The sequence below is a fragment of the Mixophyes fleayi genome, chromosome 8, assembly GCF_038048845.1.
Source record: "Mixophyes fleayi isolate aMixFle1 chromosome 8, aMixFle1.hap1, whole genome shotgun sequence".
Classification (NCBI taxonomy): Eukaryota; Metazoa; Chordata; class Amphibia; order Anura; family Limnodynastidae; genus Mixophyes; species Mixophyes fleayi.
The window spans coordinates 42,440,048-42,461,942 of NC_134409.1; the positions used below are offsets into that span (position 1 = coordinate 42,440,048).

Below are 21,895 nucleotides of genomic sequence, written 5' to 3' on the forward strand. Positions count from 1 at the left end.
AATTGTGTGTAACTACATGTGAATAAACTGTCTAAAATTTTAAATAAAATTTGTCTACTTAATAACATTTCATTCTAATATTTCACTGATTTTAAGCTAAGATAACAATATATTTCTAGAAGTGTGGCACAGGACCACTAAGGTTTACTCCCCAATGCTAAACTGTAATATATTTTTGTCTGGGAAGAGTCATGCAGACCCAATTTTATCATTAATAAATCCAATACAAATTTAGCTGTCTACAGTTACCGAGCAGAGATAGATGGACAATTTGAGCTGATATGTATTTCTTCTCATTCCCTGATAGACAGACAGCATGCTTGGAATTCTGGTGTGCCCTTCCTTCTCCAAATTATGAATATGGGTTTGATTACCAATTATATTGTTTGCAAGGGTTATATTGTCTATATAAATTCTGCAAGCCATCATGTGGGGGGTTCCTTGTAGTCTCGTCAGGTGCCAATGACCACTCCAGAACCAGGATGTAGCTCACTCTTGGGGGCATTTTATTCTGCTCAGTTCCCTCTATGGGTGACAATGTTATCTTGTAGTCATTGTGTCTGCAGAGATATAATATAATATATAAACAAAGTCCAGTATTTCTGACCTCACATTTACACCTTGAGGGAGGTCATTAACCCTGTGAGAGTATGCTTTGCTTGAAGTCATTGGCATTGCACCCTAGCCTGCACATTGGATTAATTTTATATACAGTATTGACAATGTAGTTGGTTATGGCGATGCAGTCCTTTATGATTATGCTTTGTTCACTACAGTTATGTTGTTTCATGCACAGTATTTGCACTGCAGACTCTTATGGTTATGCTTAATTTACTGAAGTGATCCCCCACCCTTGCTTTTCACTACACTTCCCCATATTATCTCCCTGATTGTAGGAGACCTGTTAGCTACCTAGTATTGCTGGACATGCTAAAAGCCAAAGATGGGTGTGTGAGGTTCTTCACTTGTCTCTCTGTTTTTCAATTTCCTTTTCTGGGTTTTTGTCTGTCTAGAGTCCCCGTTCCTCCCATTTTTTCTAATGCCACTGTTTATATCTGCTAACATTTGTTGGTTTCTTTCCTGCCTTTACAAACCACTGAATTCAGCTGTATATTTGGGAACTGGGACACTCATACATCCATTGGGCTGTGTTATATAGGGCAACAGGGGACACCTCTTCTTTCCTGAGGTCAGTAGTGGTCTCTTGGATAGGTCAGAGGGGTTTATGGTGGACTGGGGTTAGGGGGCTCCTGATTGCTTAAATATCTTGAAGAGGGGTCCCCCATATATTGCTGATTCATTTGTGGGGGGAATGATATGAGCCAATATACATCTGTGGACCTGATATTGTTGATACAATCAAATCTAGCATGTGTCCATGTCTCCTGCCCTTCTTCTTCTTCTTCTCTGCTGGTCCGATGTAGTGCCTAGGAGGGTCTGGCGTTTCTTCCTTGAAAGATGTGTAAGGGACAAGGTTTGGAAGAAAGTGAATTCTGTGGTGTCCCAGTTCATGTGATCTTTAGGTGGCTTGCGGATTGAGTGCTCGTATAAAAGACTCCATGGCCCCTTCCTCTATAGGCGGGATGAAGTTTACCTGAATGATGAGGGCATGGCCCTGCTATAGGAGACATTTAAAGAAGTTTGGCAACAGTAAGTGTAGATATGGTGGTGAGCCTCGAGTCTCGAGGATCAGGATATGGCTGCAAAACGCAATGCAGTTGACGGCCATTGGTTGGGCGCACATTACGGTGATTGGCATGCTGAACCCACCTCTCTTCGATGAGTCAGCTATATTCTCAGTGCAAGTACTGCCCCTGTGGGTTGGCTTGTGGTTGAGCTCCTTTCAGGCCAGAAGGGTTGCAGGTTCATGGAGTTCTCGCAGGTGAGTGTCCCAGTGAGGTAGATATGTGCTTCCGGGTTGCTGTTTGGTTGTCCATCCCCATTTTTCAGATGTCTCATGGGTAAAATGCTGGTTGCCTGGCATGTGTCATACTGACTGCTCTTTTCTCTACACTATATTTTGTTTGCAAAATAAACTACTTTTATTATTGCCACAATAATGTCTTGTGTCAATTATTCAAATAATTCAATTATTCAAAGAAGTTAAAGAAGTTATTAAGATGTTTAAGTGGAGTCCCACCCCCCCCCCCCCCACAAGAAAAAAAAAATATGTCCCGATTCTGAGCATGCGCAATGTGATTTTGCATATCAAATGCTCAAAATCAGCAGATGTGACTGTATGAATCAGCCATGCGTGTGCACCCCTCCTAACATTTAGCATTAAAAACTTTCTCAAAAGATAGAACACCGTCCATAGGGGTTCAAAGGTCTTATAAATTGAACAATAGCCAATGCTCCTAATAGTGAATGACAACCTACCTGGCCAATCAGAATGAAGGTGGATAAAAACAATTGGTTCTCAGTTTCAAAACAAACCACCAGGCTTTAGTCTATCCAATCAAATTAAATGCAAGTTTACACTACAAAATTACTCAGTCACACTAGTAGATTAATTATAAATGGTCACAGCTCCTTTTTTATTTCAATATCTGAATTTAATATGCAAATGCCAACTAATCATCGAACAAAAGCTAGTGCTCTAAACCAATATTGTGATTCTCTTCATGCTTATCTCTTATATTTTATATTGTTTTATATTACTATTAGAGATTAGTAATTTGTTTAAATAATCATAATTGTATGTCTTCTTGATATGACTATTTATTTTATCATAGTATTATACTGTATGTCATATAAAAAACTTCATACTCACATAAAGTCAAAAATCCCAAAAGTTTCTGTGTGTGTTTATGAGATTTAACATGGACAATATAATCAGGTATTACTCAAATTCAATAATTATTAAGGGGAACATTCAATTCAAATGATATGATATTTTCCATAAATCATTTGAATTTGGTGCAAAACCTATTGTAGTTTAAATAGTAGCATAAACAATATTATTTTATTTTTATTATTATTTTTTAATAGTGATCTATTTGTAAATAAATCCTTTCCATCGGTGTCTATAGAAAAGACTAATTTTATTTCCCAAATGATTGAGAATGTCAAAATAAAGTACACTGAAACAGTTTTTCTATTCATGGACTATTTCACAGCTACACTCACAATAGACCACATATAGTTACTTTATAGTGTATAGTTAAAACTCAACAAATAATGTTTAATATTATGTATCCATCAAAATCAAACTTGATAACAGTGAAATGTGACATGTGAAATGGTGAATAATAAAATAGTGACCTACAATCAATAACAACTGTGGCATAGTATTTTGTACTATATTCATATACATTTTGAATAATCTATGAATGCACCCAAATTGATTAGTTCATTGAGGTCCTATGGTGCCAAGACCCTATATTGAAAGTCTGCTCATTTTCCTATTTGAAAGTAAAATGACCACCCAGATTTTAATGCTGTTTAAAGTAGAAATATAAAATAAATAAAAATAAATAGCCACATGCCCTTCTTGACAAATCCTCAACCAATGCCAGTGCCAAATCCACCAACATTACCTGCCACAGTAAAATCTAGAGATGGACCGAGCCCACCCGAACTTAGGGGTTCCGAGTACCAAGCTGAGTTGGCTTAGTACCTTCCCGCTTTTTCGGAATCGAAAACGAGGCAAAACGTCAAAACGACGTCGTCGGATCTCGCAAATTTTGGAATCTATTAATACCGCCCTCCACGGTGATCTAGCCCCATTTGAGAGAGGGACACAGAAGGTATAGACTCTATAGAGCATAGAGTGTAGAGCAGTTGGGCAGGCAAAGTTAGAGAATTGAAAGAGGAGGGTGGTAGCAGTGTTAAACAAAGTAATCAGTGACATTCAGGAGAGCTCCATAGCTCCAGTGTTAAATCTCATTGCAGATAAATACAAATAATAGTGCTAACAGGGTTGATTTAATTCTGCAGTCCAATTCTACAGTGATATAAAGGTAATACACACCATACACTTTTTAGTGCAAATTTGCAAGAAAAGCCTCCAAGGACTAGTAGTTGTATTTCTGCAATGAGAATTACCAATGGAGCTCTCCTTTCTGTATGTTACCTATATAACACTATAGAATTGGACTGCAGAATTAAATCAACCCTGTAAGCACTATTATTTGTATTTTTCTGCAATGAGATTTAACACTGGAGCTATGGAGCTCTCCTGAATGTCACTGATTACTTCATTTAGCACTGCTACCACCCTCCTCTTTCAATTCTCTAACTTTGCCTGCCCAACTGCTCTACACTCTATGCTCTATGCCTTCTGTCTCCCTCTCTCAAATGGAGCTAAATCGCCATGGAGGGCGGTATTTATAGATTCCAAAACTCGCAAGATCTGAGATCCGATGACATCACAATGACGTTTTGCCTCGTTTTCGATTCCGAAAAAGCGGGAAGGTTCCGAGCCGACTCGGCTCGGTACTCGGAAACCCTAAGTTCGGGTGGGCTCAGTTTTTGGGAAACCGAGACCGCCCATCTCTAATCTCTAGTAAAAACCAACCTCAGGCTGCTCACCAGAGAGCTGGCACCTCTATGGAATGCCGAAAAAAAACCTGTCCAACCACAACTTGTCCACCGTTTTTGAGGCTCATTAAGGTATTTCTAAAACCGCCAAGTCAGTAGGGACAGTGGTAATTATCAAAATTGGGATATTTATTTCTGTTTGTTTACATATACACAATGCCATCTGAGTGACTAATATATGACAGCCTATATTTTTTGGTTGGAGGAAGGCTAGGCATTTGGAGTCAGGCTTCTGATATAACTAAATATTCCAAACCCCTAAGGTGTCAACCTAACCTGTGCTCAATCCACAAACACACAACCACATAAAGTAATAGCAACAGAAAACGAAATAACTTTTTTGTGTTTCACACAATTTGTCTGTCATTGCCAGTTGTACCCTTTTCCAATATAGTGGTCTCCGTTGTGTTCACTTCGGTGTCTTTTTTTATTTCACCTCTTGCTTCATGTCTACCTGCCCCTTCTCTCATGTTTGCCCAACTTTTTATCCACATGTCTTCCTAGACTTATGCATGAAGTAAACCCCAGATTGTTATCTTTATGTCTTGTATTTCACCTTACATCATATCTGCCTCAACTTTCTCCCAAATATATAGTTTCCCCGCTTACTCCTTTTCTCATCTCTGTCCCTCCTTTCTTGAATTATCTTTGCCTCCGAAGTATTCTCTGTCTCATCTATTCTGTTTGCTTTACCCCTCATGTCTTATCTTTATGTGGTCTTCCATGCCCCTTTGTCACATACCTACCTTGTTTGTCATCAGCATGTCTCTTCTTCTCACTCGCTTAATCTCTATCTCTCTATCTTTCCTCTCCTATAACCTATATCATTATTCCAGCCCCTTTCTTGTACCTATGTCTGTATCTGTTGCACCCTTTGTTTTTCATGTTTCCTTGCCTTCTGTCTGTCCAAATTTTTGCCCCCATGTTTATTTTGGAAGCTGTCTCTTTGTTTCATCTTTGATTTATCCATGGTCTAGGGTGGAGAAGACAGATGGGTGTATTCCCTTCACCCCCAAAACAGAGAAAAATAGATATGCCCCTTGAAATGGTGCTTGTACTTTGAGTTGTACTGAATAAAAGAGCAAACCACAGCCTCATAAGGTTTTTTTTTAATATCAGGTACATTGATTATTTTAAATATCTGCATTTGAATATTTAATTTACTGTTTAAAACTATTTAAAAACGATAAAATTACACATGGGAAAAATAAGATTACCTCTGCGGTTCCTGGGATCGCAAGCCTTGATGATTTAGCAGCGTTGTCAGTGATGAAGTGTGCAGCAGTATATATCCTTCCTTTTGGATCTTGTAAAGTAATACTTGGTACTGCAGTTTGCCAAGTGACCAAAAAAAAAGTGTCATTTCCTAGTGTGTTGTCAATGAAAACTGTTCCGCTCAAATACTCTTGTGATTTAAGAGCTAATCCAGCACTTTCAATCTGTTGAAACAAGAAAATGTTTTTAGTCTTTAGAGTTTTTAAGGGAGAGATCAATGAAAAGGTTGATTTTGACCAAATTTCTATTTTGTTAGTGCGGATCCAGAGGGGGAGTGATCAGGGCGTTCACAACCACTAGCAGAGGTGGCTTGCTTGCAGCCGCACATTAAGTACATGTGCCTGGCAGCCATGAGGCAGAAGCCCAACCTCTCTGATTGTGCTTTAACAACACTCAAACCAGCCAGGCAGCAGTCTGCTGACAGACGCATGTATACAGTGTGTGGCTGCAAGTAGCCCATCCCTGCTAGGAGTGAAAAAGGGGCATCAAAGTGGCGGCATCCCCCCTAAGAAAAAGTATAGATCTGCCCCTGTCACTGTTAAAAGTAACGCGGCCTGCGCATTATTACCGTTATTACGGTAATAGTGGGCTTTATTACTGTTATTACGGTAGTTTTAATGCCGGTTTTTTGCTCGGTAATAGTTTTAGCGCGGAGGTACTTTGGGGGGAATTGAATTCCCCCCCATAGGTCAATGTATTTTTATATAATATATTATTCTGTCTATAATTATAATATACATTTAAAATGTAACCTTTATTCAAAAATGCAAAATAAAACTTTGAGGTTAAGCTAAATATGTACCTGTATGGACTGTCGAATAACATCTCCATTTCCAGATGAAACTGCACTGAATGCGTCAATCAAACCATTTGCATCCACACTATCTGTCGCTAATAATGTTCTTCCACCTGGAAAAAACACAATATATTTTTTATTTAAATAACATTTAAATTCTCCTATTTTATATTATAAATGATTGCTTAAAGAAATAGGTAAAAATACATTGAGGAATTTTACATAAATTTTTCATTATATCAAATATATACATTTACAAACCACATATCTACCAAAAACAAATCCTACAAATATAATAAAACACCAGGCAAGAGCGGGATACTTCTCATTGGCAGTAATGTACTTCAACCAACATAAATTTTTCATTGTTCCATAGATGATGTAAAAGACTAGTAAGTACTAAGGTGTTTGGCATACCCAACTTTGTGGAAGGATTGTGGATGTAAATATAAATTTTACAATAACAACATTGTCATTTGTGTCTTATATGATTATGTTGTAGATGCCAGTTGTTTCATTTATTTACATGTTTAGGTAGTGCAATAAATTCTAATTTGTCTAATGAAAATATAATTTATAATTTACTAGCTTCTTTTTAACCTTTTCACTGCTGAAGCTTTTATCACCCCTGTGCAGAGCTTATTTCTGAACTTTTTGGGCTAGCCACAATCCAACATCAATATCGGATATTTGCTTATATAGTACCCACACAAATTATACCTTGATTTATTTCAGAAGACTTTGAATTGTCAGAAAATACCATTAGCTTGATTTTACCTGCTGACAAGTCAAAGGAAATCTACCCAAAATGGCCAAGAAAAAGTTATTTTTAAATTGAATTTGAAGAAAGCAAATTAATAGAAAACATGCATTAATCCACCTTTCCAAAACTGCAAAAATCAGGATTCTACACATAGGTGGCCATAAAATCTGTACTTGTTATGGAGTAGAAGGAAGTGCTGCTGTCTTGAGGTTACACAGACGCATTCAGCATAGTGCTGAATATGCCAAAAAAAAACAGTAACAGCATAGGTGATAACATATGTAGCCTTCACCTCTGCTGTCATTGGTCATTGTGTGGAAAAAGAAATAACTGGCTTAGGGCCTATTTACAAGGGGATTGACTCTAAAATGCAGTCATCCCTATCCAGAGCTGTAATGTAATCACATCATGTGACAGCGCAGATGGCACTTCAACAATCCAGTGAGTCCAGTGATGATCAGGCTCACCTGCCAACATTCTATTGGATATTCCATTTACGTCTCCTGCCACTCTAATAAACAGTAAAGTACTCTTTGATAGCATACTATAGCCCTATCGCAGAGCACATTGCAGTGAAATTCTCAATAACATATGTAACTCTGAATACACTATGAACTAATGTTTATTAATAGTAAACAACTGAAATATTATTGTAATATACAGTGGTTGGGACAAATTGGAAGATATGGTTTGTATAGGGAACGTATACTGTATATTTTAATATTGTCAGGACAATGTCTATTTTTGCATTGCAGTAGCTATTATTAAGGTGTAATGCTATATTTTAAGAATTAAAACTGCTTAAAAAAACGTATTGAGAGGACTTGCTGGAAACAAGTCTTGTGAATCAAAGAAACGGATGGAATGGCTCTTGTTCTCTTTCCCCATCATCGTCCCCATCATCATTATTCTTCCTTTGCATCTGATCATTATTCTCCATTATTTCCTCTTCCTCATAATAGCACCCCTCCCCCTCACTCAGCCAGGCCACCACACTCTCCACATTTACTCGGAGGGGGACTGATCATATAGTAGTTCCACTCTGTTTACTTCTGTGCCACCACTGAGCCTTGCACCATCTCCTGCTTGCTGCAAGATCATAGATCCATTCCTGCTCAGAGCAAGATTAAATGTGGCACTATAGAATGCTAGACTACATGCATAATGGGGCATTAATTGGATGTTGGTGTTCAGAGCAGAGGGCTCATTACTTTATTTTTCATATCATGCATATTAAATATTTTTACCGTATTGTATAGTGTAAAGCATACTCTTTTTACCAATCTGGTATAATTCTATGCTGAGTATACACTTTTGAGCCTTAATAAGTATAAGTATATATTACCATATTATAATGCCATGCATATAAGATATATTTATTTTCAATGTACTGTACACCTTGGCAGCCATATAAAGCACAGTGTGCAAATTGTATTTATTTTGTTCACAATGTGTCTCACTACTCTCATTTTATTGCAAGGACCAAACTAAAAAAAAGGCAAGTCTGTGCTAGACATTGTATTAAAAATAAGCTGTATCTGACACTCTGAAACACAGGTAGTTTGTAATATAACTCTAGCATATTATTATTATTATTATTATTATTATTATGACAGCAGCAATGGTGTACCAGTGTGAGTATAAGTGGGATTAGAATAGACTCTAATAAAGAGGAAGATTTTCAGAAAATATTTAAAGATTTGTAAACTTGGGAAGAGTTTTTTCAGACATGGTAAAAAATCTATAGGTGTGTCTTGGCATGGGAAAAGTCTTGTAGGTAGGTGTGAGAGGTAGTTTTACAGAGAAGAGGTGAGGTGCTGCATTTAGGATAGATTGAAGCAGGGACAGATGGTTCAGGACATTATCCAATAGGAAGAGGTTTCACAAAGGTGAGAGAGGATCAGATATTTAGAGAATGGATAAGAGTTTTGGTTGTATCTTGATTATGAAAAGTTCCTATTCTAGCAATATTTCAAAGGTGTGTGTGACAGGACTGATATAGAGACTGGGGGATAAATTTATCAAGCTGTGAATTTCTGGCGGGTTTGAAAAGTGGAGATGTTGCCTATAGTAACCAATCAGATTCTAGTTATCATTTATTTAGTGCATTCTACAAAATGGTAGCTAGAATCTGACTGGTTGCTATAGGCAACATCTCCACTTTTCAAACCTTTTGAAAACTCGCAGCTTGATAAATTTAACCCAGGATGTGGAAAGAGAACAGAGGGTGACACAAAGACAGCAGGCTTGTGAGACTGAGCAAACTGTAACATATTTGATGGTGAGGGAGATTTGAGAGGAGATGATGACTTTGGAAGGAAAAATATGATACACTTCAACCTGTACATGTTGAGCTTCAGGTAATGTAAGGATGTCAACATGGCAATAACAGAGATATGGTGCTACTGTGGGCTGAATGGATGAATTAGTTCATTTAGAGAAGAGATGTACAGAGAGAAAAGCAGATAGCCAGGAAAAAAAAGACTTGTGGAACTCCAAGAAATAGTGGAGAGGAGGTGAGGAAATGTCAGAGGTAGACATTGAAGCAGTGGTTACATAGATAGGATGTGAATCAGGACAGAAAACTGGCACAAAGGCAATTGTAGTGAAGGGTGAAGGAAAAGAGGCTGAAAAGTGTGAAAACAGGCAAAGAGGTTTAAGATGAAGAGTATGAAGATAAAACTTTTTCACTTTGCTGTAAGTACTGTAGATCTTTGATTACTTGTGTGAGGATAGTCTCAGTGGGATTTTGGGGGTGGAAGCCCAATTACAAAGAGTTAAAAAGGTAGTACAATGAGAGAGAGTGAATTTGGCAATTGAATACAAGTATTTTGGATGCAAAGAGAAGCAAATAAATAAGCAGCAGCAGTTGAAGAGAGAGGCTGAGTCAAGAGGTGGTTTCTTTAGGTCTAGTAAGAAAATTATGTATTAAAGGAGAATGGGAATGTGCAAGAGGAGAGAGTCAGATTGAAAGGTAAGCTACAGGTGGGCATGCAGCAGGGGGATTGGAACAGAGCATTTCATAGGGACTATGACTGATGGGACAGCTTGTGTGGTTAGACAACAAGATGTGCAGAGACTCTGTACTCCATTACAGGGGGAATGAATAGAAGGTAGATTGGGAAGTGCAGGAATTGTTAGGTAGTGTATGCTGGGTCTGACATGAGGGGATATCCTTTAGAATGGTGCTGATTTTGTCTTTGAAGAAGGTGGCAAACCTTAGACTGTGAGAGAGGAAGTAAGACATTTGCCAATGGCAGAGGAACGAGATGAAGGTGGCAAAGTGGGGTCAGGGGTTAGAAGACTTGGTGGATATTAGAGAAATTAAGTAGGTTTGTTTGAAATCTCGCAGCTTGATAAATTTAACCCAGGATGTGGAAAGAGAACAGAGGGTGACACAAAGACAGCAGGCTTGTGAGACTGAGCAAACTGTAACATATTTGATGGTGAGGGAGATTTGAGAGGAGATGATGACTTTGGAAGGAAAAATATGATACACTTCAACCTGTACATGTTGAGCTTCAGGTAATGTAAGGATGTCAACATGGCAATAACAGAGATATGGTGCTACTGTGGGCTGAATGGATGAATTAGTTCATTTAGAGAAGAGATGTACAGAGAGAAAAGCAGATAGCCAGGAAAAAAAAGACTTGTGGAACTCCAAGAAATAGTGGAGAGGAGGTGAGGAAATGTCAGAGGTAGACATTGAAGCAGTGGTTACATAGATAGGATGTGAATCAGGACAGAAAACTGGCACAAAGGCAATTGTAGTGAAGGGTGAAGGAAAAGAGGCTGAAAAGTGTGAAAACAGGCAAAGAGGTTTAAGATGAAGAGTATGAAGATAAAACTTTTTCACTTTGCTGTAAGTACTGTAGATCTTTGATTACTTGTGTGAGGATAGTCTCAGTGGGATTTTGGGGGGTGGAAGCCCAATTACAAAGAGTTAAAAAGGTAGTACAATGAGAGAGAGTGAATTTGGCAATTGAATACAAGTATTTTGGATGCAAAGAGAAGCAAATAAATAAGCAGCAGCAGTTGAAGAGAGAGGCTGAGTCAAGAGGTGGTTTCTTTAGGTCTAGTAAGAAAATTATGTATTAAAGGAGAATGGGAATGTGCAAGAGGAGAGAGTCAGATTGAAAGGTAAGCTACAGGTGGGCATGCAGCAGGGGGATTGGAACAGAGAATTTCATAGGGACTATGACTGAGCGGACAGCTTGTGTGGTTAGACAACAAGATGTGCAGAGACTCTGTACTCCATTACAGGGGGAATGAATAGAAGGTAGATTGGGAAGTGCAGGAATTGTTAGGTAGTGTATGCTGGGTCTGACATGAGGGGATATCCTTTAGAATGGTGCTGATTTTGTCTTTGAAGAAGGTGGCAAACCTTAGACTGTGAGAGAGGAAGTAAGACATTTGCCAATGGCAGAGGAACGAGATGAAGGTGGCAAAGTGGGGTCAGGGGTTAGAAGACTTGGTGGATATTAGAGAAATTAAGTAGGTTTGTTTGGAAAATGAAAGAACAGTTTTGTAATATGCAAGGATGAATTTATAAAAAGGAAGTCTGCAATGGAGTGAGTCTCCTACTGTGGCGTTCAGCAGTGCGGGATCACGTTTGTAGGTCACAGGTCTCTGATCCTCGACTGATTTCAATTGCAAGAGACTGTTTGTGTTGTCTGAAACTGGTTCCTACTGATTAAATTTGTTAGAGGCTGTAAAAAAGGTATTTATAGAAATAAATGTACATTTTTAGTAAAGGTTACCATTTAAATAAGGTCATCTTTTTGTGGTAGATGATCAAAATGTACACTAAGAACCTCATTTTTATTCTAGAAGTTATAAAATTAGTATTTCTGAAGAGGTTAACAAATATCTGTATATATCCTTGTTTAAGGTTGAAATTAGTGTGCAATTGTTAAAAGAGAAAGACAGGTCTTGTTACTGCTAATGCATAGCAACTATATGTTGTTCATTATTCAAATTTTGCTAAATAACATGATAACATTTTATAGTATCCTGTAAGGGGTAGCTAGAGGGTCGCACATGGTGGAATGTTTGCACAAGGCACAAAGCAGCAAAAAGCATAGCACCAGCCTTGCTTATCACTATATATATATATATATATATATATATATATATATATATATATATATATATATATATAACTTGGATCACTCCATTGATCATTCATTTTCCCAATAATTTATTGTTCTCTAAAAAACAAAAACAAGGATCTTTTACTTTTAGAGAGCTACTCAAGGAGCTGAAATGGGACCATATGCATTGTAATGAGCATTAAGCAGGGATTTCAGCAGTATTTTCCATATATTATAATGATTTCAGGGCAGCCACGATACATAGAAATAAATATTGTTTGGAAAGATTTTCTTGATGTTTGCAATTAAATAACAGAGAGTAGGGGGTTCTGTGGCTAACCATCTTTGGGATGTTGTCAATCTGTCAAAACTCAACCTGTCGAGGTCAGACTGTCGATACCATAATGTTGACAGTCAGAAGGTTGACAGGTTCAGTGTGTCTATGTGGTTAGTTTGTAAATTAAACGGTCACAATGTTGACATTCAAACTAGGGATGTGCACCGGCGACTTTTGAGGTCTCGTGTTTTGTGTTTTGGATCCGGATTTTCGTTATTTTTGGGGTTCGGATTTGTCTCGCAAAACACTTGACGAAAGGTCTCGGTTCGGATTTAAGGTTTTGGATTCGGATTTTTTTTGAAAAAAACATAAAAAGTTTAAAAATCAAGTTTTTGGGCTTATTTTCACTCCTAGGCTATTATTAACCTCAATAACATTCAATAACAAGCATTTCCACTAATTTACAGTGTATTCTGAACACCTCACAATATAGTTATTAGTCCAAAACGTTGCAACAAGGTATCTTTCTGGACTGCGTAGAGGAGTGGGTCACCACAATATATATTAAAAACCCTGAACTTTTATGATTCGCACCAATAAATGTACCTGGACTGCGTAGAGGAGTGGGTCACCACAATATATATTAAAAACCCTGAACTTTTATGAATCGCACCAATAAATGTACCTGGACTGCGTAGAGGAGTGGGTCACCACAATATATTAAAAACCCTGAACTTTTATGAATCGCACCAATAAATGTACCTGGACTGCGTAGAGGAGTTTGCACGAGCCGCCATTTTGTAGTTGCTGCTACTGATGCAGCTGTTGCTGTTGCTGCGGAAGGGGATGCATCTACCCAGTGGGCTGTCACAGTCATATAGTCCTTCGTTTGCCCAGAACCACTTGTCCACATGTCCGTGGTTAAGTGGACAGTGGGTACAACCGCATTTTTTAGAGCACTGAGGACACTTGATCGTACTTCTCTGTACATTTTTGGTATCGCCTGCCTAGTGAAGTGGAATCTCGACGGGATTTGGTACCGGGGACACAATACCTCCATCAACCCTCTAAATCCCACTCCACTGATGGCGGACACCGGGCGCACGTCTAACACCAACATTGCAGTTACAGCCGCAGTTATACGCTTTGCAATAGGGTGACTACTATCGTATTTTGTGGTCATGGCAAACGACTGTTGGACGGTCAATTGTTTTGTGAAAGACTTAGCGGTCTTACGACTTCCCCTCTGGGAAGATGACCGACTAACAGCAGCAACAGCAGCAGTGGCAGTAGTAGGCGTACCGCTGCAGGATTCCTCGGATGAATCCCGTATTGAGGAGGACTCAGTCTGGCTGCTGACTTGGGCTGCAGGACTGAATCTGATGGAGATTGTGGAGGAAGTTGACGAGGAGGGTGTTGCTGGTGTGTATCCAACTGGACCACGGGATTTAGGTGTCCCTGTACCGATGAGGGTCCTAGCCCCAGTTCCTGAACTATGAAGGTTATTCAGGTGACGTATAAGGGAGGATGTTCCTAGGTGGGCAAGATCCTTACCCCTGCTTATTTGAGCTTTACATAAGCTACATATGGCCATACATTGGTTGTCTGGATTTGGATAAAAATAACTCCAGACCGAAGAGGTGCATTTTTTGGTCTTTTGACCAGGCATGACGATGGGCTTTTTCATCCCATGGACATCAGCTGTTTCCCCCCCTGGTGCCTCATTTACAATAACCACATCACCATCCTCATCATCAAGTTCCTCCACAGCGCCAGCTACATCATCAATAGCCTCCTCCCGAGCCACCTCTTCCCGTACAGTGATGGGAAGGTCAGGCTTGACAACCACCAACACCCTTGGACTCGCCTTGTGGATTTGTGATAATTTCTCTTTAGAAGGCAGAGTTGTTTGCTGTTTTGTTGCTGACAGCATAACTCTCTTCAATTTTTTGTAGGGGGGGGAGGAGGAGGAGGGCTAAGATCCGTGGGTGAAGCTGAACCACTAGTCATGAACACGGGCCAGGGCCTAAGCCGTTCCTTGCCACTACTTGTCGTAATTGGCATATTGCCAACTTTACGTTTCTCCTCAGATGATTTTAAGTTTCTTTTTTTGCTGTTTTTTGAGAACTTGGGCTTTTTGGATTTTACATGCCCTGTACTAGGAGATTGGGCATCGTGCTTGCCAGACGACGTTGATGGCATTTCATCGTCTATGTCATGACTAGTGGCAGCAGCTTCAGCATTAGGAGGAAGTGGGTCTTGATCTTTCCCTACTTTATCCTCCAAATTTTTGGTCTCCATTATATGTAGCACAAGATACTGCAGAATGTGTGAACTTGGTAATATTGCAGTACCAATGGACTTATACTGCTGTATTGGTTTTGCAAATTTGGTTATAATAATTATTATATATTTTTTTTTTTTTAAATTTTTTATTTTTTTTTACTTTTTTTTTATTTTTTAAAAACTTGGGAATAATGGGGAAATAACTATGCCCTTAGAAGCACAGAGCACAGGACACAGCACCACTGGACTGAACAGGACACGGCACAGGACCCAGCAGCACTACGGAACTCAGCAGGACAGAGCACAGGACACAGCACCACTGGACTGATACTGCAGAATGTGTGAACTTTGTAATATTGCAGTACCAATGGACTTATACTGCTGGATTGGTTTTGCAAATTTGGTTATAATTATATATTTTATTTTTTTAATTTTTAATTGTAATTTTTTTTTTACTTTTTTTTTATTTTTTAAAAACTTGGGAATAATGGGGAAATAACTATGCCCTTAGAAGCACAGAGCACAGGACACAGCACCACTGGACTGAACAGGACACGGCACAGGACCCAGCAGCACTACGGAACTCAGCAGGACAGAGCACAGGACACAGCACCACTGGACTGATACTGCAGAATGTGTAAACTTTGTAATATTGCAGTACCACTGGACTTTTACTGCTGAATGTGTGAACTTGGTAATATTGCAGTACCAATGGGCTTATACTGCAGGATTGGTTGTGCAAATTTTGTGGTAATTAAAAAAAATTAAATTAGTTTTTGGTATTTTTTTAAATAACTTTTTTTTATTTTTTTAAACACAGGGGAATATTGGGGAAATAACTATGCCCTTAGAAGCACAGAGCACAGGACACAGCACCACTGGACTGAACAGGACACAGCACTGGACCCAGCAGCACCACTGACCTCAGAAGGACAGAGCACAGCACACAGCACCACTGGACTGATACTGCAGAGCACAGCACAGCACAGCACAGCACAGCACAGAACTAAACAGCACAGCACAGAACTAAACAGCACAGCACGAGATCTACCAGGACAGAGGACCACCTAACACACCCTCCCTCTACCCTGATCAATGCCCGAGTGAAGATGTCGGCGACTAGCGGGGAATTTATAGGATCCGAGTATCGCGAGATCCGACAACGGGATTATGAGTCAGAGCCTCAGTTTCATATTTGAATTTGGCGCCAATACCCGGATCTGTCTCAGATCCGACTCGGAACGGCAATGTTCGGGTGGGCTCGGATTTCAGATATCCGAGCCCGCTCATCTCTAATTCAAACAGGTTCAGAGTCGACAGATCGTACCCAACCCCCATCTTTGACCTATGAATTTATTTGGAAAAGACGTCTAATAGGCACGGCCCTTGCTCTAATTGTTGTTGGGGAACTCATTACATCATTTTGAAAATTGAGAAATTGCTCACAGAACCCCCACCTTTTGTTCATGCCCCAACGCAAATGACGCTGGCAACTGCCTGCGCCTTTAAGAGCGTAATGGTGGTGGGAAGGGCAGATGGACATAGGTAATGACAAAGGCATGTCGAGGACATGCCGACGCAAATGAGTCTGATTCAAGTCCTGGGTCTCTCTTAAGTACATTTTTTTTCAGATGTATTATTTGAACCAACTACAGGAATGTTATAAGTGAAGACTGATAGTGATGACTGGCATGGCACAGACCATATGAATGCAAGTAAAACAGACTATAAAATGCATTGTATGTAGAGTATGCATTAAGAACATCTTGAGTTATGTATTTAATATTAATATATAATATATATATTTTTTAAACCAGCCATATTTGTATTACTGATTTTACTGTTTAGAGTTGTTCCTTTATTTTATAATATACATTTTTTTTTATGCGCTCTAATGTGACCTTATATTGCTCTTTTGCTTGTGCATATACTGCACTCTGTTCTCTCTGTACTGTGTAGGCAGAATGTACTTACACTCAGATTCAAATCTAAATGTATCTCGAGATCCACTTGGATATGAATACGGTCTTAACTAAGCTCATATTCCGTGATCTTTTAGAAACCATGTGCAAGTTGCATTCTGATTTGAATCAGATTTACTTCCTTATGGGCTTTTCTTAAAAGCAAGCTATATTACAAATAGTACAATCATGGCCAAAAGTTTTGAGAATGAGACAAATATTATTTTTCACAAAGTCTGCTGCCTCAGTTTTTATGATGGCAATTTGAATATACTCCAGAATGTCATGAAGAGTGATCAGATGAATTGCAATTAATTTCAAAGTCCCTCTTTGCCATGACAATGAACTTTATCCCTAAAACAACATGTCAGAATCACAAGGTGGAGTTGGTGATACCTGCCAGCAGTTGGCGCTACAGAGAACTGAGAAGCGGAGTCTAACACACCCCTGGTTTTCATCAGGGACCCCCGCAAGGGGGTCTGGACTTCGCTGCAAGGGACGTGCAGGTCGCGGCCCTCAGTATCAGTTAGCTGGCGAGCTAACAACTGACTACAAAACAATGGAAAAACCGCAACAAGCAAAATGATGTAAGCACTTAAAATAATAATCCCATTATATACCCAAGTGGAGAAAACTCTCATCGGGGGCACCTTACACTACACCCTACACTGAGATCAATTAATACAACAAGAGGGAAAAAAAGGGGGAAAGGGGGGAGGAAAGACAGTGTATTCAGAGGCTCTCCTGTAGTGCTTGTTTAAAACATAACTTTTATTAAGGTCGTTATAATATTGGAAAGATATGAGCGAAATAATATAAAAAGAAAGAAAATAAAATAAGTGATAACTGATTAAAATGCAAAATATTTTTCAGAGTCCCACCAATATCCTCATAAATAAAGTAAATCTCACTTGAATGGAGGAACCGTAATATGCCTCTTAAGGGGCAGTTTGATATAATGAGTATCCGATAGGTGCCAGCTATAATGAGAGACTAGGTTGATATCTCCAACTGGCGCTGCAATGATATACTTCTCGGTTAATTGTAATTCTCTTATAAAGGTTAATACCGAGTATACAGTGCCCATTCTTGGTTTAAATTGGAAAACCAATCATATGTATTGGTTTTCCAATTTAAGCCACACCTACTCACAGGAGTATTTAAGAGCTGTCATCTTATAGAATTATTCCGTCTTGAAAAGCCAAAGAGTGAAACGCACTTTGGCGTCTCGTCTCACCTATCCTCCTTACCACAAGTTTCCTCAATGAATCGCTTCCCAGTTTCTACTAGACAGGGAATTATCACAAAATCTTGCGATTCTTGAAACTTAGCCTCTATTATATCTTTAGTGTTCCTATCGTAGCCCATTGTGCTCAGTACTATCAGACTGACTTAGATCTGTAAGCCCGGGCTGAATTAGCTGATTCCTATGGCTGTCTTTTAAGGATATTGGTTACACTCATCCTATTAATACTGTATACCCATTGACAGCCTTTCTAAGAGGATTACAATTATCTATGTAACACATTATTGTAATGCTAATTTGAGAAATCAATTCTCCATTCAAGTGAGATTTACCTTATTTACGAGGATATTGGTGGGACTCTGCAAAATATTTAGCATTTTAATCACTTATCACTTATTTTATTTTCTTTCTTTTTAAATTATTTCGCTCATATCTTTCCAACATTATAACGACCTTAATAAAAGTTATATTTTAAACAAGCACTACAGAAGTGCCTCTGAATACACTGTCTTTCCTCCCCCCCTTCCCCCTTTTTTCCCCTCTTGTTGAGGTAACAATTGAGGCAGTGGTGACGGCCCACCAGGATGCAGGATGGAAGAATAGTCAGCAAGCCGGGTCAGAACCAGAGATACGAATATAGCCAAATCAGAAGCAGGAGAATGGTCAGGAAGCCGGGTCAGTACCAATAAGCACTCTAAGCCAAAATCAGGAACCAAAGGAGGAGTCAGGAACAAGCCAGGGTCAGAATCCAATAAGAAACATCACAGGAACAAAACGCTGGAGCAAGGCAAAAGACCTTGTATTTCAGACTCACCATCATTTTTTCTTCTGCAAAAAACTGAGTTACCAATTTCCTAATACAAAAAAATCTCTTCTAATTAAATTAAACTGTGCTGCTAAAGCGGTAATCCCAATTCACTGGAAATCCTCCATTCCTCCGATAATAAGGAATTGGTTCACCAGAACATAATTTTATCGAAACATATATGAAATCATCCTCTCCTCAAATGGCAAATTTGATGATTATACTACTTGGTGTAATTGGTTAAACTTCATTGACTCTGATTTATATAAGTCTATTATATGTTATCTTAAATTAATTGATTAGTATTTATGTAAAATCTTAGATCCTGAGATAAGATCATTGTGGACTCGGATCCTGAACTATCCCTTCCAAACTAATATTTTCCTTGCTCTTCCCTTATATTTTATCATCACTTATGTATATAACATTATTCTTAATATTCGCAATAGATAGTGGAATACTAGATATAATTGATTTTATACATTAATTATTTTACTACTCTTTAAATTAATATAATGGATAAATTAAATATATATTATAAATTAATTTGATTTATTTTTATTATACTTAAGATTAACATTTAATATATAGTAATTCATTTATATGCTATTCATTAATAATTAATTGCAATGTTGTTTGCTATTTCTTATGCTTTCTGAATTATCTCCACTTACTGTTATGATATATTTATATATGTTACATGAGTGGTTTTCAATAAAAATTACTTCACAATAAAAAAATGAATGGTAAGACTAAAGCAGGGAAATAAAGAGAGAAAAAGATATAGAAATAATGTCCAGAATCATGAAATAAGAAGTGCAGTATCAAGCTTCAGCAAGTGAAGTTAGCTATCGGCAGGTAACAGAATTTGTTCCCTGTCTCTTCAACTGTGTAATTTAGCTGTGCATTCCGTTACACTTTGTGAGAAAAACAATTAGTGTAGGAAACCCCAACACATCCACTCCTCAACACGTCTCCCCTAAGATATAGTTTGGAAGAATACAAATTAGTTACATATATACTAATTGGTTAGCTGATAAAAACAAAACAAAAATTCTATTGGTCTCAGGATAGATGAAAACCAGTAGTTATTAGAAACATTTTAAAAGAACAATGGAGGTAGCCCAGTAACCCAGTTGAGAGTAGCCTACGATAGGACCAGCTCAGGGGAAACAAATCCCCCATGTTCCCCTGGCTAGCGAGCCCTTGCAGGCAAGATTGGTGTCATAAACTATGATTTAGTGGTCAGCAGCTTAACACAGGTTACAACAATAGATAACAAATTCCTGTTACATACTTTTAAAAAACACAGTTGCAGAGATTTGAAGCCCAAGTTACAATGAGATGAGATGCAGTTAAGATTAGGAAAGAATGAGAGTTGCTGTACATACTCTTAAAAATACATTATCATTTTAATAAAACAAATAGTACTAGCCATCGAAAGAGGTAACTTAGACCTTAGTTTAGACTTATTGGCCTATTCATTTTGTTTAAAGGTAAATAAGGGTGACATTTAGAATCATGAACTCCCTAAGGTCTATTAAATTGAGGATTCCAAGTTAGGTGAAGCTAATAACCCACTGAAGTGTGGAAGCTTCCTCCTCTCCTATCAGACACACTAACATCATACAGTAGTGTCGTGAACATAGAGAGCTTGCAGTTATTTATAAGGGATAATTCATAACTGCAGTGTAAATAGGTTGTATCAAATGAATCCATTGATAAGTTAGTGTAAAAGTTAAAGACGGAGAGTCTGATGTAATTGTGTTTGATGGCTTTTTACATCCCAGTGTGAGGAGTTAAGCCTGTCACTTTTAGCAGCTTCCAGGATGTCTCACTGTTCGCTTTAGACACTTGAATAGACTTGAATAAACTTTGTGGTGCCAATCACAGCTGGAGATCCTGGTAGGCAGCATATGAAAGCCTATACAGGTATATAGAAATATGACCTTCAAAGGAAAATGTTGTCATAGTTCATATTTTGGGAAATCTGGATTGCTCTCCGTACTGAGGGGCAAAAACCACACAAGGGTCTTAAAACATAGATACCAACTACACAGAGAACAGCCATAGTCACATGTATTTCAGGAGGAGATTGGATATTGTTGTAATCTCCTCATATTTGGTATTTAAATGTGCGGGAAATTATGATCGGTTTATTGAAGGGAAAGTTATGTCTCTGGGAGATATATGAGGAAAGCTAAGACCGGTCAAAACTTAGGAATAGTTTGAACGAACCTGAGGTGACACCCAGGGGACATTTCTGCCCCCCATTAGCATTCACACTGCCCTTGTGAATGCCGTCCCATTTGAGTTTGCTTAAAAAACCTGTGTTCTGAAGGAACAAGTTGTCAGCTTCTTGGGGATCAATCTAATTGAAGGACTGTCCATCTTTTTTGCCTGCCCCAGGCATACAGATTATTATTTGTAAGTAAGGCTCTGTACTTTCATCCCATTTGTTTTTATAACTGTTAGCAATTTTTTATTTGTATGTCAAATCTTTATCTAATTGTTTTTATTATCTGTAAGCATTGTACTTTTTGTATATTACATCTAAAATTTAATAGTTCTGTCCTTATTGCTCTAAACCATTGCCTGTTTAGAAGAGACGGATTGCTTAGCTGGATTAATTCTTTAGATACCAGAGTGAGAAGAGTTAACTATTTAGCTACCGGTGCATAGAGTGGGCACAATTGGGTGATTAAGTCATAGGCTTGCTACAGGCCTTATTCGTAGCTGGTGGCAGTTGCTGAGAGGTGTGAAGCCTGCATTTGAGTTGGGATGGGACCAGCGAAATCTGTAAGCCTTAGGGAAAGAGATTTGGGTCTGGAATCCTGTGTTCCATTACAGT

General features: G+C 38.5%; 1 protein-coding gene across 1 annotated transcript in view; it reads right to left on the minus strand.

The window, feature by feature from the left end:
* The window catches only part of LOC142100057 (calcium-activated chloride channel regulator 1-like), a 77,373-nt gene that overhangs the window by 24,538 nt on the left and 30,940 nt on the right, over positions 1–21,895 (minus strand). Inside the window, exons 9-10 of the mRNA XM_075184045.1 lie at positions 6,620–6,726; positions 5,760–5,981 (exon numbers count right to left, since the gene is read on the minus strand). Coding sequence (XP_075040146.1) covers positions 5,760–5,981; positions 6,620–6,726 — 329 coding nt within the window. The remainder of the gene's footprint in view (positions 1–5,759; positions 5,982–6,619; positions 6,727–21,895) is intronic.